General features: G+C 37.4%; 1 protein-coding gene across 3 annotated transcripts in view; it reads right to left on the bottom strand.

The window, feature by feature from the left end:
- The window catches only part of SGCZ (sarcoglycan zeta), a 1,210,308-nt gene that overhangs the window by 62,913 nt on the left and 1,130,661 nt on the right, over positions 1 to 16,734 (bottom strand). For all 3 annotated transcript variants that reach the window (XM_017350432.3, XM_070069665.1, XM_070069664.1), the window contains one exon: positions 9,523 to 9,645. In XM_017350432.3, coding sequence (XP_017205921.2) covers positions 9,523 to 9,645 — 123 coding nt within the window. The remainder of the gene's footprint in view (positions 1 to 9,522; positions 9,646 to 16,734) is intronic.

Raw genomic sequence — 16,734 nt, 5'->3', positions numbered from 1 at the left:
TTCTTGCAATTTGATTAATAGGAGAAACAGTTTACAAAATGAAGTTAATCATACACATCCCTTTAAACACTGAGGAGTTAATGAGCTACTACAATCAGGGACACAAGCTATACCACTGTTGTTAATCCCGTTATTATGCTCTAAGTAATGTTAAAATTATTAACAAGAAAGCAATGTATACAAACTTTATTCTTGGAATAGCTTGGCCCTAACCTAATATTTTCTGAACACTTTATTTCATCTAACAGATTGGTTTAAGAAACACCTCCTTTCTCCACTGGATTGTTGATTTTTCTGTACATACTATTAAAATCAGAATTGTCTTAGAGATGAAAAACAATCATGGGCCCGGCGCCGTGGCTCACTTGGTTAATACTCCACCTGCGGCACCGGCATCCCATATGGGCGCCGGGTTCTAGTCCCGGTTGCTCCTCTTCCAGTCCAGCTCTCTGCTGTGGCCCAGGAAGGCAGTGGAGGATGGCCCAAGTGCTTGGGCCTCTGCACCCGCATGGGAGACCAGGAAGAAGCGCCTGGCTCCTGGCTTCAGATTGGCATAGCATGCCAGCCTTAGTGGCCATTTGTGGGGTGGGTGAACCAACGGAAGGAAGACCTTTCTCTCTGTCTCTTTCACTGTCTAACTCTGCCTGTCAAAAAAAAAAAAAAAAGTTGGGTACAGTTTTTCCTATTCAAGAGTGTTCTGGTATTTGTTATCTGTATCATCCTCACACTCATTTTTATATCTGTGTTTGCATAACAATGGTATTTTCCTTATCCACGTTTTTAACAATAACTATTTTTGTTTCTGTTATAATAAACTGGAGAGTTCATGTTTTGAATCACCAGCCAGTCTTTTTCCTTCTGTTTCAAAATTATGGTTTTCACAGGATTCTTATGGTACAACATTAAATTTTATTTTATCATGCATTATGAACACAGTATTTCAAAAATTTTTATACTAAAATAAGCTCATGTTTTAATTTTATTTTCATGAATTTTTCTAAGCAATCTCATTTGTATATTACACACAGATTTCTCACTCCTATTAAAATCAACTTGCCATGTATGCATGGGTTGATTTCTGTCATTGTAATTCAATTTCACCTGTCTCCACATCTAATTTTGTTCCAACTCCACACTATTTTGATTACTGTGGCACTAGGTTTTAAAATCTAGAATTGTGAATTCTCCAACTTTTGCTTTTGTTGTTGTTTGTTTTTGTCTTGCTATTTGGTGCCTCTTCCATTTCATATGAATTTAGAGATTGTGTTTTCTATATGTTGCAAAAATGCTACTGTAGTTTTTATATGAATTGCTTTGAATCTGATGTCTTCATTATACAGTATTGAGATCTTAACCATATTAAGTCTTCCTACCCATGGACATGTAATATTTTCATGGAAACTTCTTTAGTTTCTTTTAGCAATGTTTTGTTATTTTCAGTGTGTAAAATTTTCACCCTTCAGTTAAATCAATTCTATATATTTGAGAGAGAGGAGCAGATATGTATACAGAGAGCTCCTACCTATAGGCTCCTTACCACAGTGCCCACAACTAGAGGCCAAGACTGAGAAAAAAACACCCTCAATCTAGGCCTCCCACGTGGGTAGCAAAAAACTAATGTGTTGGACTGGCACTGTGGCTTAGTAGGTAAAGCCACCGCCACAGTGCCAGCATTCTATATGGGTGCCAGTTCAAATCCTGGCTGCTTTACTTCCAATCCAACTCTGCTACAGCCTGGGAAAGCAACAGAAGATGGCCCAAGTCCTTGGGCTTCTGCACCTATCTGGGAGACCTGGAAGAAGCTCTTGTTCCTGGTTTTGAATTGGCACAGCTCTTGCCATTGCAGCCACCTGGGGAGTGAAACAATGGATGGAAGACCTTTCTTGCGCGCTCTCTCTCTCTGCCTCTCCTTCTCTCTGTGTTTAACTCTAGCTTTCAAATAAATAAATAAATCTTTAAAAAAATCTAATGTGCCATCACTACTGCCACTACTGCCTACCATGGTCTGCATTAGCAGAAGTTGATATCAGAGGTGAGGGCCAGGTGTCAAACCAAGGCATTCCAATATGGGACACAGGCCTTTCAACCATCACCTTAACTGCCAGGCATAATGCCTGCCCTGTTTTCTATTTCATATGTTCTTGTCAAGTAAATAATTTACTTAGTTTCCTTTTAGTATTGTTCTTTGCAGGCTTATAGAAATACAATTGACTTTTTTGTTGTAGATTTTGTACATTAAATTTTTATAAATCTAACACCTTTCTTACAGAGTATCTACATATAGAACCACGTCAAATGTGGATATAGCTTCTCTTCTTCTCCAATTTGGACTTTTTAATATCTTCTCTAATTATTCTAAATGGAGCTACCTGTACCTGCTGAATAGTAGTGGTACATAGGCATTCTTGTCTTGTTCCTGATTTCCTGGAGAAAACTCAACCTTTTCCCATTGGATATAACATGATACATGTTTCCTATTTCATGCAGAAGGAGCTCTATTCTGTTCCCACATTTATTATTCTATTCTATTCTATTCTATTCTATTCTATTCTATTCTATTCTATTCTAAAGGGGTTGGATTGTAAAGACTTTTCCTGCCTTATTTGAGATGGTACTGTATTTTCCTCTGTGCTCTATCAATACAGTGAATTATATTGATTTTTGCCATACTGATTTATCCCCACATTCCTAAATAGCAATTCCATGTGACCATGTCTGTTGTCCTTTTAATGTGAGCATTGGCTGACATAATGCTTCATTTTTTTAAAAAATTTGAGGATTTCGCATCAATATTCATCAAGGATACTAGTCTATAGCTCCCTTTTATACTTGTGTTATCTTTATCTGCCTTTGGTAATAGGGCAGTTCTAGTCTGATTCATTGAGTTAGGAAGTGTTCCCTGTCTCTTGGAAAGGTTTGGGATTACTTTTATTATTTTTATATTTATGTATTATTTATATTATTTTTAAAATGTTTGGTAGAATTCACAGTGAATATTCTGTTCAAATATTAAAATAGCTACACAGAGAAGCTAGTTGACACAATCACATTTAAAAATTTTTTGTAAAAGAGCTATTTTCTTTGACAATTTCCCTCACATTTCACATCTCTGTAATTTAACTTTTTAGGAATTATGCTTTTACAAAATAAAACAGGAAATGTGTACATGAGAGCTTGGGAAGATGAAATGTCCTGGAGAGGAACAGCAGTAAGTTTCCCAGAGGTTATGTGTGTGTGTGTGTGTGTGTGTGTGTGTGTGATGATGATGGCATCATTCATTATGTATGCACTTAAAAATCCCAAGTCAATTTTTACCTGGGGAATTGGAGGTAGGTTGGGTGTCTAATCTTCATCATCTCTGAAATTTTCATCATCAGTAAGTTTGAAAAGCTAGCAAACTAGAAAGCTAGAAAACTTACTTGATCAGCCCTTGCCCTGACTGTTGATGAACAACTTGATATGTTATCCCTCTTAGTATTTTTTTGTTTGTTCTACTTAATACTTTTGGTTGAATAATGTAATCAATACACAATTATTCTTAAGTGCTGAAACTTAACTGAAAAGTGATCGCTGTTAAATATAAGAGTGGGAATAAGAGAGGGAAGAAATGTGCAATTTGGGACATGCTCAAGCTGACTTACCTCAAACGGTAGCGTTAGAAACATACCAGGGGACTCCAATTCAATCCCATCAAGGTGGCATGTACCAATGCCATCTCACTAGTCCCAGTGATCAATTTCTGTTCACAATTGATCATAATGATAGGACCAAGAACCAAAGGGATCACATAAACAAGAATAGTGTCTGCAAATACTAGCTGATAGAATAAAAAATGGAGAGAATGATCCAACGTGGGAAGTGAGATACACAGCAGACCCATAGAATGGCAGATGTCCTAAACAGCACTCTGGCCTCAGAAGCAGCCCTTAAGGCATGCGGATCTGGCTGAAAAGCCCATGAGGGTATTTCAGGCATGGAAAGCCAAGACACTCTAGGGGAAAACAAAAACAAAAACAAAAACAAAAACACCTAAATGAAAGATCTCCATGAGTGAGATCCCAGTGGAAAGAACAGGTCTTCAAAGAAGGAGGTACCTTTCTCTGAAGGGAGGAGAGAACTTCCACTTTGATATGGCCTTGTCTAAATATGATCAGAGTCAGTGAACTCAGGGGGCTTCCAAAGCCTTGGCAGCTCATGACAAGAGCCTAGGGTGATAACTGATGCCATAAACAAGAGTGTCAATTTGTTAAGTCATCAATAGGATCACTGTGCACTTACTCCTCATGTAGGATCTCTGTCCTTAGTGTGCTGTACATTGAGATTTAATGCTATAACTCGTACTCAAACAGTATTTTACACTTTGTGTTTCTGTGTGAGTGCAAACTGTTGAAATCTTTACTTAATGTATGCTAAACTGATCTTCTGTATATAAAGAGAATCGAAGTGAATGGAAGGGGAGAGGGAGTGGGAAAGGGGAGGGTTGTGGATGGGAGGGATGTTATTGGGGGGAAGCCATTGTAATCCATAAGCTGTACTTTGGAAATTTATATTCATTAAATAAAATTTTAAAAAAAAGAAAACTGGAAAAAAAACTTACTTGAATGACTGATCCACATCTACAAACTTGAAATGCTTCAGCATAGAAAATGAAGTATTTAAAGGTCAGTTTTTGCAGCCCCTGCTGTAATCCTGTTTTTCAGGGGGCTATTCAGACACACCAGCCCCATTCTGTGGCTGGTGCATTAGCCTGTCCTTGACATGTGGACAGCTCAGAGGAACAATGGCCTCACCTAACAGCAAGGTTGATTCCAAAGTTGACCCCATCACAGTACACTAATTGAACAGACAAGAACATGGAAGTAGAAGAGCAGCTAATAACAGCAAACCAGAAAATATTGATTTACACACAGAAGCAAGGTATTTAAAAGACAGCTCCTCAGAAAATCCTTTCTTCTTTTGTCAAACAGGCATTAGAACTTGTCTTTTCTTCCTACCCTTCAATTAGAAAGGAGACAAAAGAGTGATACTCTTGGCTTTCAAACAAAAGCGAGGGCGAGAGGTGGATACATGGTCAGGTTTAATTGCTTAATAAAGATACTTCCTTTCTCCTCATATGTCTGGCTATAACCCTTTTTCTCTCATAGGCAAATAGAGAGGTCTAAGTCCAACTATTAACTTTTGGCTTAACAGGAAAGAGTTCTAGGGTGTTAGTTTTTCACTTTATAAAATGCAATGACTTGTCGCTGTTTTGGTTTTCTAAGTTAGTTTAATACTTGAAATATAAATGAAAGTGCAGAGATTCTGCCTGAAAGCAATACAGTTCAGAATATTCCCTGTGTAAAGGTTTATAACTTTTATTTGCTAGGTATTAAAATATCGTTGGCCAACAGTTGAGAATACAAAATGAAAATAAAATCTTTGAAAATATGTATATGAGCTTAAAAGTCTTTTGTGTTCAATGACATAGTGGGTGCCTGTTAAGGTTAAATATATATATTTAAGTGAATTTTTATGTATTATAACTGAGCAAGGCAAGTAATGTCAAGAGTAATGCAGGGGTATATGCTTGCTCATTATGGTAATGGGGTATTGGGCGTAGTATTATAAAGGTAAGTACTGGGCATTTTATGCCTACACTCCTGAACGCTAGCATTATTTGGATAGATGCATCTTTCTAGGCATGGGGAACATGAATATTCTAAGCTATACTATGACTTAAATATTAGCCATAAACAGTTTTTCCCAGGTATGTTGATATACCCATTGCTTAACTAAATTCATTCTTTCATCCTGAATCAAAAGTCCATCTAGAAAATGCCATTGTTCATAAAGAATAAAGTCAGAGAGATTTATTTTAATTTTAATTCCTATGGATATTGTTTAAATAAAGACTTTCACGCTGTAAACTTAAAATTCTAGAAGAAACTTCACACAGATCTCGTCACATGCAACTTTGAAGTCCTGAAGCACAGCTGCCTAATTTGTATGAAGCACCCTGCAGTCACTGTCTCTTTGTAGTATTATTTGTCAAATGACTCAAGCGCTGCTTTAAAGTATATGAGAGATCACTAATCAATCCCTATGCCTTTAAATTGCATGCCAAGTCATATATATTATTTCTTCTATGAATGTAACATCTAAATTATAATTTCCTTTGATATCTTTAATTCTTTTAATTGAGAGAAGTATCATGGGCATAAATAAAATTACTATATATGATATTCTAGTAAAAGAGTAAGGACCCAGTAAGAATTTGATTGTGTTTGTCTGTGTGTATATTTGTGTCTGTGTGGTTATCTGTGGTAGACAGACTCTTCTGTGAGAGATAGAAATATGATTGGATACTGTGGGGAGTTTTCATAAAGCTCAAATGCTCTCATTTAGCATTCAAATGTTAACTATGCAGGGCTCATACATATTCTGGTTAAAAGTTTGGGTTTCTCATCAGTCCTTGGTGCTTCTCTCATTCTGTTACACTTCAATTGCTTATAAAAAATCTGCTTGGATTCTGCCCTTATGATTCCTAATTGCACCATATTATTACTTGAGATCCTCTGAAAATATATGTTACACATCTCTATAGTAAAACTGGTTAATTAGAGTACCTGAGATAATTAGAAAATACAGTATAAATGAAAAGTATTATGAAGAATAAACACAGGAAGTGTGTGCATGTTTGAGACAGAGGAAAAATTGGAAAGAAAGCCAGAGGATAAAGACATCCACACACAATGGAGGGAAGGGGAAAAAAGGGAGAGAGGGATGTTTGGATAGATGGAAGGAGGGAGGGAGGGAGGGAGGGAAAGAGGGAGAGGGAGAGGGAGAGAGAGGAAGAGGGAGAAATGGCTGCCCTCAAATAGGAAAAAAACTTCTTTAAACTTGTTTTGTTGTTGATCGTTTATTTGTTTCAGGAAGTACTTTCTTGGTTTAATTAACAGGATTTGGAAGCCAGGCCATCAATTGAAAAAAAAGAAGAGGAAAAGGAAAGAAAAGGTGATTATCCATCTAACTCAAAGGAAAATAAAAAAGGCGATTAAAGGAACTAACTTTGTGAAGGCAGTACTTCACTGGAACCATCATTAGACAAGAGAAAGCAATATAAAGAACAGAAGAAGTTAACGTTCCATGAGATCCTAAAGTTGCAGAGAGCTCTAGAACCCGCCCCCCCCCCCCACATTCAATTAAACATGCAAAGTACCCGAGAAGAATGCTGGAATATGGATGGGAGAATTTTTGGTCAAGTGTAATAATCAAAAATCTATCTCAGGATTATACTGGTTTCAAGAGTGATAGCCAGTAGCAGTACCAAGGTTCAGTGATTGTTAAATGTTGAAATTATGTCTGTCCAATCACCCTGAGAGTGTGTCTATCTAGGGTTCTTTGCTTGTCCTGACCTGTAACCAGTAACTCAAATATTAGTGCCCAGACCCCTAGACCACTGTTCTTCCTGATTTGTCTGTACTGCATGCCAATCAACATTCTTTTTAAAAAAGATTTATTTATTTGAATGTCAGTGTTATAGAGGGATGGAGGAGAGAGAGAATCTTTCCCCCATGACCACAATGGCCAGGGTTGATCCAGGCCACAGCCAGGATCCAGGAGCATCATCCAGGTGTCTTATGTGGGTAGAAGGGGTCCAAGGACTTGGGACATCCTATATGGATTTTCCCAGGCCATTAGCAGGAAGCTGTATCAGAAGTAGAACAGCTGGGACATGAATAGGTACCCATGTGGGATTCTGGCATCAGAGGTGGTGGCTTTACCTGGCATGTCACAATGCCAGTGCTTCTAAATTCTTGTGCTTGATTTTTCTTTCTTGTCCTCCTAACTCAAGAGTCAACCTAGTGAATTTGTGTCCCAGTAAATACCATCTTTCCTGCTTGTCCAAGGAGTCCTAAGAAAATGTGGCAATCAGGCAGGTACCATCATGGGAGCCACCCCCAAACACCCACCAAGTGATGTAGTATCTTACCAGACACAAAAGGCGAGAGTCCAGGGCGGATGCTGGCAGTATAGGTGAGGGTGGTGGGATGCCACCAGTCTAATAGATGGCCAATGAACGTCCCTGTTCAACAACTCTTGTTCACATTTGTTGACATTCAATAATAGAATTTTCTTGAAACAGACCTGGCCTTTGTGTTTGGGACATTAACTGCATCAATATTATCTTTCGCAAACTGCTATTGCATATCAGAGAAGACAGTGGTGGGGGCTCAAGTACTTGAGTCCTTGTTACCTGTATGGGAGACCTGGATGGAGTCTAGCCCAGCTCTAACTGCTGTGAGCATGTAGAGAGTCAATCAGAGGATGGAAGATCTTTCTCTTAGGCTCTCCCTTGTTCTGCCTTTTGAATAAGTATGTATGTATGTATAATAAATAAATATGTATAATAAAAAGGAAATACAACCTCTTTATCATGTATCGAGGACATTCTAGACACACATGCACACACAGCCACATACACGAATGTAAGCTAAGTTTATGCCATTTAAGTCATTCAGATGAATTATTTATGGAGGCGTGAGGAGCTTATTTAACATACTGAGCAGAAAAAGCACGATTTAATACAAAGAGCTGGAAAGCAAAGCCTGTGCTTTTAAATTGCATGCTAAGCACTCTGATTGGCCCTCCTGACTCAACTTGATAATATAATTATCATATATATAATAGATATTATGTATTGTATATAATAATATATAATAATTATATAATAATTATATAATTATAATATAATGGAAATCCCATGAACTCTTCCCAAACTCAAGTTTGGGAAACATTAAATTAAATTAATTTCATCTTCTTTCATTTTTTATTTTAAAATTTAGATCTCTTTGAGTATTTTAAAGTATTTAAAATATTTTTTTCGAAATATATGTCAGGCTTGCAAATAGTGATTCAGAAGAGATTATACTTAGTATTATCCTCATCAAACCCCTACCCCCAGTTCCACTTCTAAGCTTTTGTTATTTTTTTCTTAAATTTCAGCAAGTGGCTGAATTTAATGACCCTAATGTCATAATAATGACTTTAATATGTTCTGAAAAATATTATTATAGTACTATTTAATGATTTATGTACTATTGGAGATACTTAAGAGCACTATAGGACAAGAGCCTAGTTCACTTATAACCACACCCTACTTAATTCTAAAATTGATATTTTCATTTTTGATCCTCTTTTACATGTCTTTTAAGTAACTCCCTGTAATTGTATTTGTCCAATACCTTTTCTCACCTTTACTCTGTATCTGTACTCCATTTATTCTTCTGCCAGGGACACCTACTTTCCTCCATCTGAGGAACACATTTTTACTTTATCATTAAGACTGATAATATTTCAATTCTCTTCTGCAATCACAGTGAGTGCCTTCCACTTGGAGATAACTTCAACGTTCAATGTGGTGATAGCATGATCTTACATGAGACTCCATTTTTAGGATGGAAATCAAACATCTTAGAACTCAGTTGCTCAGTTGCATCTCTCAAGAAGTAAACGACGTTCCAAGACTTCTATCTACAGTACCTGTAACTTTGAGCTTTTCAGCCCCAATGGTGATCTCGTCTTCATCTGCAGAAAACAGCAACCTGCCATGTTCACTGGCTCTCACTTCAAATCTTTTACACTGAGCTTCCACAGCATCAGCTCCTAAGGTCAGAGGAAAGGTTTAACATGAAACTGGTGCACAGGAAAACATTAACACATACATTTTTAAGAAAAAGAATAGATATACAGTGATTATCCTGTTCTTCTCTGCTCTGTTTTACACCTGCATTAGGATTTTAAAAATCTATCCTTTTCAGGAGACCGTTGAATTTTGTAAAGTGTTTCTGGGCTAAGTTGGTGGGAAATGCATGCCATATGACCTCTAAATTTCTGGCCTGGTCTCCATTAAGTCAGTGGGTTTAGCCAGTTAAAAAACTTTTTCATTTCTACAAACTTTAATGTTAGCGCCCATATTTGTAATACATATTAATTTGAGAGGAGAGTTTTGTAAGAAAGTCTAACTGGATCTTAAAGACGAACACTGATTGAGAAAGAAGAAATTTCCATGAACAAAGGTGAGGAATTACTATTTTCACAACACCAAATGCACTCATTTGGTGTAACACAGTTGGCATGTTTCCACATATTCTCCTCCTTTTAAGATTTGGAACATTCCTCACCTATTCATTTATTTCGATTATTTATTAGATATGTGACTAAAAGGAACTCAAAAGGTGTGATTGTCTCTGTATTACTAAATACTCTCTAATTTAGAATATATGTGGTTTCCATGCAGCTCCCTGCTAATGAGCCTGGGAAAGTAGCAGAGGATGGCCTAAGTACTTGGGCCCCTGCACCCATGTGGGTGACCTGGAAGAAGCTCCTGGCTTTAGATCAGCTAAGCTCTGGCCATTGCAGCCATTTGGGGAGTGAATCGGTGGATGGAAGACCTTTCTTTCTGACTCTACCTCTCTCTGTAACTCTTTCAAATAAATAAAAAATGTTTTTTTAAAAAGAATACATGTGGTTTCTACTGGGCACTTAGTAGATGAATGTCAGATAGGTGAATGAATTTTAGACTTTAGCTTTCCCTTTGTTTGGTTCCTAACCCTGTATCACCTCTATTCCCCATGCTAGTGCACAGCCTATAAGAAATGATGCCACCTACTGTCAGATTCTGATGAAGATTAAACAAGAGGGAGACATGAACTAAAAGACCTGTTACCATGTAAGGTAAGTTTTCTGAAAAGTGTATATTGTTCTTATATCATAAAAAGTATGTATAAATACACATTTATAAACTGACATAAACACTTGAAAAGCTTCAGCAAGGGCTATGCTAAGTAAGACAAAATTGGTGTTAAATTTATGGGCTGCCAAGTTCAAAATAGCATGAATGTAGTTTAAAATTTTGTTATTTTTTTTTAAATAAAAACCTTCCCTTATTTAATGAGAGGCAGAGGAAGCCAGGGGTGACATATTGTCTTTGGCACAGACTTTTTCTTTGATCTTGAAAACATTATTTCAACAGATTGTATTCAACTGAATGTGTTTTTTCTAAAAATGGTATAACTTTTCTATACCATCCCTTTGAACTTTGGAGTCATAATAAGTAACCCAATTTGTTATGTTCAACGATCTGTACTTTAGGCCAATGTGGTGATAAATGTGACTTCTGGGTTTGAAGTCGCTATGTTTAAATGTATCTTTTAGGGACTCAGATATACATTAAACTTGAACTACCTGCAAGATAGAATAGATATTTTAGATATAAAATCTTAACATTTACATTGCATTGATTCCTTTAAATATACTCAATTGCTGAACTTACTTGATTTAAAAATATATCATCTTATACCACAGAAATACATTAAATCACTATATAGATATGTATGCATACATATACACCCTCACATTTTACATATATATATACACACATTAGCAAGACTTCTCATCATAATACTATGTCTTTATATACAAGATAATTTATTAACATAACATATAGGCTATTAGGAATTCAAGTTGACTGGTCTCCGGATTTGGCAAATTGAATTGAAATTTTAATTCATTAAAATTAAATGAGGAAAGGCAAATAAGAAAATGTTTATGCACCCAGAATGGATGAGATGTATCTAAGCCATAAATAAACACATGCAGAATCATCCAATTGAACAATAAATATAAAAATTAGTACTTCAGATAACATTTTATTCATCATATTAGCATAATTACAGAGGGTAAATTGCAAGCAATTAACAATGTAATAAATATTTTAAATCAGAAAATAATTTTGAATACATTGTATTTACATATGTTGCTTTCCTTTTCTGCAAGTAGAGAACTAAAATATGTAATCAAAGATAAAGTAAATTGTTGGAGATATTTATGCTTAAAGATGATAAATTCAATTGATGAATTGAATGCAGTATATCCTGACATTCTTTGGCTATCTGGTTTTCATTTTCTAATATCCTATTTGGTAGACTAGATCAACACAGGCTCTAATTATTCAAAGTAGTAGTAATGCCCAGCTCAGTGTTAATCAGTGATGCTTCCAGTAAAGCAATGTTCTGTGATGACTTTGGATGAAAAAGTAACGTTCCTCTACAAGTAGATCACAGGAGATGGAATTATCTAAGTAGAACTTTATTTTCTTATTCACCTCACACGCCAACTTGCCAACTAAAGTACCAAGACTATAATCTCTAAAGGTTATGTCAACAACTTCATACTTCATACCAGGCAGGAATTTCAGGGTTAGAATTGGCAGGTTAAAGAGAAAAAAAAACAAAAACATGATATCCATCCTTATATATCCCTACTGCATGACTCTCGATCAACACCAGTTTCTAGACCAGTGTATTACATTCAGTAATTGCTCAATTAAAATATATTTTATAACTGTGATAAATCACACTACTATCCACCATTTGTATTTTTTTATCACTGCCTTGTCCATAATCTGTGCTATCACAAATTACTGCCTTTGATGTTTTTTTAAAAAAACAAAAACTTACACATACAAGCATTGCATCAGAAATTATTGTGTTTTTGCTTGTTTGTTTGTTTGTTTTTGACAGAGTTAGACAGTGAGAGAGACAGAAAGAAAGGTCTTCTTTTCCATTGGTTCACCCCCCAAATGGCTGCTACGGCCGACACACTGTGCCGATCTGAAGCCAAGAGCCAGGTGCTTCTCCTGGTCTCCCATGGGGTGCAGGGCCCAAGCACTTGGGCCATCCTCCACTGCACTCCCGGGCCACAGCAGAGAGCTGGACTGGAAGAGGAGCAACCAGGACAGAATCTGGTGCTCCAACCAGAACAGAACCGGTTCCCCAACTGGGACTAGAACCCGGTGTGCCGGCACCGCAGGCGGAGGATTAGCCTAGTGAGCCACAGTGCCGGCCTCAGTAATTATTCTTAACACTCACAGAAGGATTAACTATTGTTGCCAACATTGGTGGTATCTTCAGTGTCACCTTTCCTTAATTACATGTCTCCTGCCCTTTAGAGTTCAGAGGGGTCCACCTTATCTCAAAATGAATGTGATTACTCTCATGTTTATAGCTTTAGCATTTATGTATGCTTTCTTAATACATTTTCTTAGTTGCACCATACCCACTCCCATTCATCTTTATATTAGTTGTGTACTCAGGTGATTAGATTTTCTTCAAACAGTATTGGGCTCCTGAGGGTCATCTATTTAAGTTCATGTAGCTTTGGTCTGTTCTACATTGCTTTGGCTGTGTTGCATGGATATGTTAACAGTGGTTCATTTTCAATGGAAAATCAGCTTGTTTCTAGCAATTCAGAGTTAGGAAATATATCACAGATGTTTTTGTACGAATCTCCTTCCTAGTAGAAAGTTTTCTAGGGCACCTACTTTAGGGATGGGATTGCTGCTTTTAGAAGAAAATACTTCAAATATACTAGACAGGAGATGGTACTGTGGTGAAGGAAGCTAATCCCATATGGGCAAATGTTTGTGCCTTGGCTGCTCCTCTTTCATTCCAGCTGTTTATGGCCTGGGAAAGCAGTAGAAGATGGCCCAAGTGCTTGGGCCCCTGCACCCACGTGGGAGACCTGGAAGAAGCTCCTGGCTCCTGGCTTTGGGTCAGCCCAGCTCTGGTTGTTGTGGCCATTTAGGGCATGATCCAGAGGATGGAAGACCTTTCTCTCTGTATCTCCATCTCTGACTCTGCCTCTCAAATAAATAAACCAAATCTTTAAAAAAATATACTAATGTTTTTCCTACTGTTTTAATCAATGTATATTTCTACCAAGAGCATATGAGAGTTCCTGTATCTCTACATCATTGCAAGCACATTATTATTGTCCGATTTTGTAATTTTTTTGTCAATCTGAGTGTACAAGTAAGTTACTATGGTTTCAATTTATAATTCTCTGATGACTGTTGGGGTAAATGTTATTTTTGTGATTAGCAGATTTTTTTCTTTTTATGAAAAAATGAACTTCCATATTTTCTTTTTTTCTATTTCATATTTAATGGTAAGATTTTTTTTTGACAGGTAGAGTTATAAACAGTGAGAGAGAGAGACAGAGAAAAAGGTCTTCCTTCCGTTGGTTCACTCCCCAGATGGCCACCACAGCTGGCACTGCGCAGATCCGAAACCAGGAGCCAGGTGCTTCCTCTTGGTCTCCCATGCGGGTGCAGGGCCCAAGCACTTGGGCCATCCTCCACTGCTCTCCAGGGCCACAGCAGAGAGCTGGCCTGGAAAAGGAGCAACCGGGACTAGAACCCGGCGCCCATATGGGATGCCAGCACCACAGGTGGAGAATTAACCAAGTGAGCCATAGTACTGGCCCCAATGGTAAGAGTTTTTATACATAAAAATTATTTGTCAGATTCCTTTCCAGCTATGTTTGTTGGAAAATGTGCCTCCCTGTTTGTGACTTTATTTTACCATTTTTGCTTGGACATTATTGATGAATAAAAGATTTTCATTTTATTGTGGCAACATTGTCAAAATTTTTCTTTGCAAATCATGCTTCTTGTGATTTAAAATCTGACCTTTCTACCATTATATTTTTATAAAGGTATTTCCTATTGTTTCTGGTTATCATAATTTAGATTTTCTACTTTTAAAAATATTTTATTGGATGCTTAGCTTCCATATAAATAATAAAGTATAAAAATTATAAAGCTATGTTTCATGAAATATTAGCTCCATTACTTATTAAAATTCTTTAGTTGAGCCCTATGATTTTTTTTATAGAACAATTCCAAATCATGCATTGTCACAAAGCCAAAGGATTTGGGGCTTTCTATTTATTTAAGTCTATATTTGTTGCCCTATTTTCCTGAGAAATTGTTCATGTAAATAATTTTCAAATTTGTTGTTATGAAACATTTTACTGAGGTATGTTTATATTTATGAATGCAAATTTAAAAATATAGGTCAACATGTTTTGAGACATGTATGCACCTACATGGCCTACAAGGGCCTTCCAGGACTGCTTTAAGAAAATATGACAGAATGGCAGTCTTGGAATAAGAGAAATAGGGGGCCAGGGCTGGCGCTGTGGCACAGCAGGTTAAAGCCCTGGCCTGGAGTGCCGGCTTCCTATATGGGTGCCAGTTCTAGTCCTAGCTGCTTCTCTTCTGATCCAGCTCTCTGCTATGGTCTGGGAAAGTAGCAGAAGATGGCCCAAATCCTTGGGCCCCTGCACCCACGTGGGAGACTTGGAAGAGGCTCCAGGCTTCTGGCTTTGGATCGGCGCAGCTCCAGCTGTTGCCACCTGGGGAGTGAGCCAGCGGATGGAAGACCTCTCTCTCTGTCTCTACCTCTCTCTGTAACTCTGTCTTTTGAATCAATAAAATAATCTTAAAAAAAAAAAGAAATAATAGAAATAAAGTTATTCCATCATAGTATTGGAGAATGGAAGTCTGAAACAACTTGTCAGAAGAGCTATGTTTTTTTTTTAACATTATTTATTTAGTTGGAAGGCAGAGAAATTGAGAGTAAGTGAGAACGAGAGCGCGAGAGAGAGAGAGAGAGAGAAGGCAACAAAGGAAGCTCTCATCCACTGGTTCACTCCCTAGATGCACTTGCACTTGGGCCAGACCGTTCTGGAAGCCAGGTACTCAATCCAGGTCTCCCATAAGGGATGCAGTGAGCCCTTCACTCCAGTGGTCCAGGGTATGACCTAGCAGGAAGTTAGAATCAGAAGCTGGAGACAGAAACCAAACCCATGTGCCCTGAGAGTACATCAGGCCCACTGATGTTTAGGGTGCAAGTTGATTTCCCAAATTTTGTCTCCACGTTTTTTTTTTTTTATTTTATTTTGTTATTATTGTTTTCAATGTGTTATTTTGTTCAGTATCTGTTTCACTGTCAGATTTAGGTCTTTCCCTGAGTCTCCAGAGGTTCCATTCTCCTGAATTCCTTGCTGTGACTCTTGTTAGTCTGCTGGCTGAGGGTTGGGTGAGGCACACTCTGTTTTTCTGATAAAACTTCAGTGTTAGGCAGATACCAGGTCCCTGAATCTTGGCCTGTTGCTTCTCAGCTTGATAAACACAGTCTGGAAAGATCAAGTAAATGAACTTTTTTAGTTTTTTTTTTTTTTTTTTTTTTTTTTTGTAGACTATCCATTGAATCTTTTGCTTCTATTTTATTGATACTTGCTTTCATTTTCCTTTCATTCTTATTCTGGATTTATTCACTTGTTCTTTTGATAGTATTCTTAATTTTGCCACATGGCTAAGGTGGAAAACTCAAAATTTTCTTTTTGAAAAAGATTATTTACTTGATAAAGTTACAGCTGGGGGGAGAGAGGCAGGGAGAGAGATCTTCCATCTGCTAGTTCAATTCCCAGATGGCCTAAATGGCCAGATGTGGGCCAGGCTGAAATCAGGAGCTTCCTCCTGGTCTCCTGCATGGGTAGCAGGGGTCCAATCAATAGGACATCGTCCTCTGATTTTCCCTGTCCATTTGCAGGGATTTGGGTTGGAAGTGGAGCAGCAGGGACATGAGCCAGAGTCTACATGGGATGCTGGCATTGCAGGTGGTGGCTTCACTTGCTACAGCACAACACCAGCCCTTCAAAATACTCTTAAGCAAGCTACTCATCTCATTAACTTGTGGTCCTGTCATTTTTCCAAAGCTTGTCACCAAAAGCTAATTTTGATTTGTGTTGGTGATAGCATATATATTGACATTGGATGTTTAAGTTATTGACCATTTAGTTACCTTTTATGATAATGTTAATAATCATATCACAGAATATATTATA

This window comes from Oryctolagus cuniculus, chromosome 2 (genome assembly GCF_964237555.1).
Source record: "Oryctolagus cuniculus chromosome 2, mOryCun1.1, whole genome shotgun sequence".
In the NCBI taxonomy this organism is placed as follows: domain Eukaryota; kingdom Metazoa; phylum Chordata; class Mammalia; order Lagomorpha; family Leporidae; genus Oryctolagus; species Oryctolagus cuniculus.
Note: the sequence above shows the minus strand (reverse complement) of the source record. Positions and strands in the feature narration are given on the sequence as shown.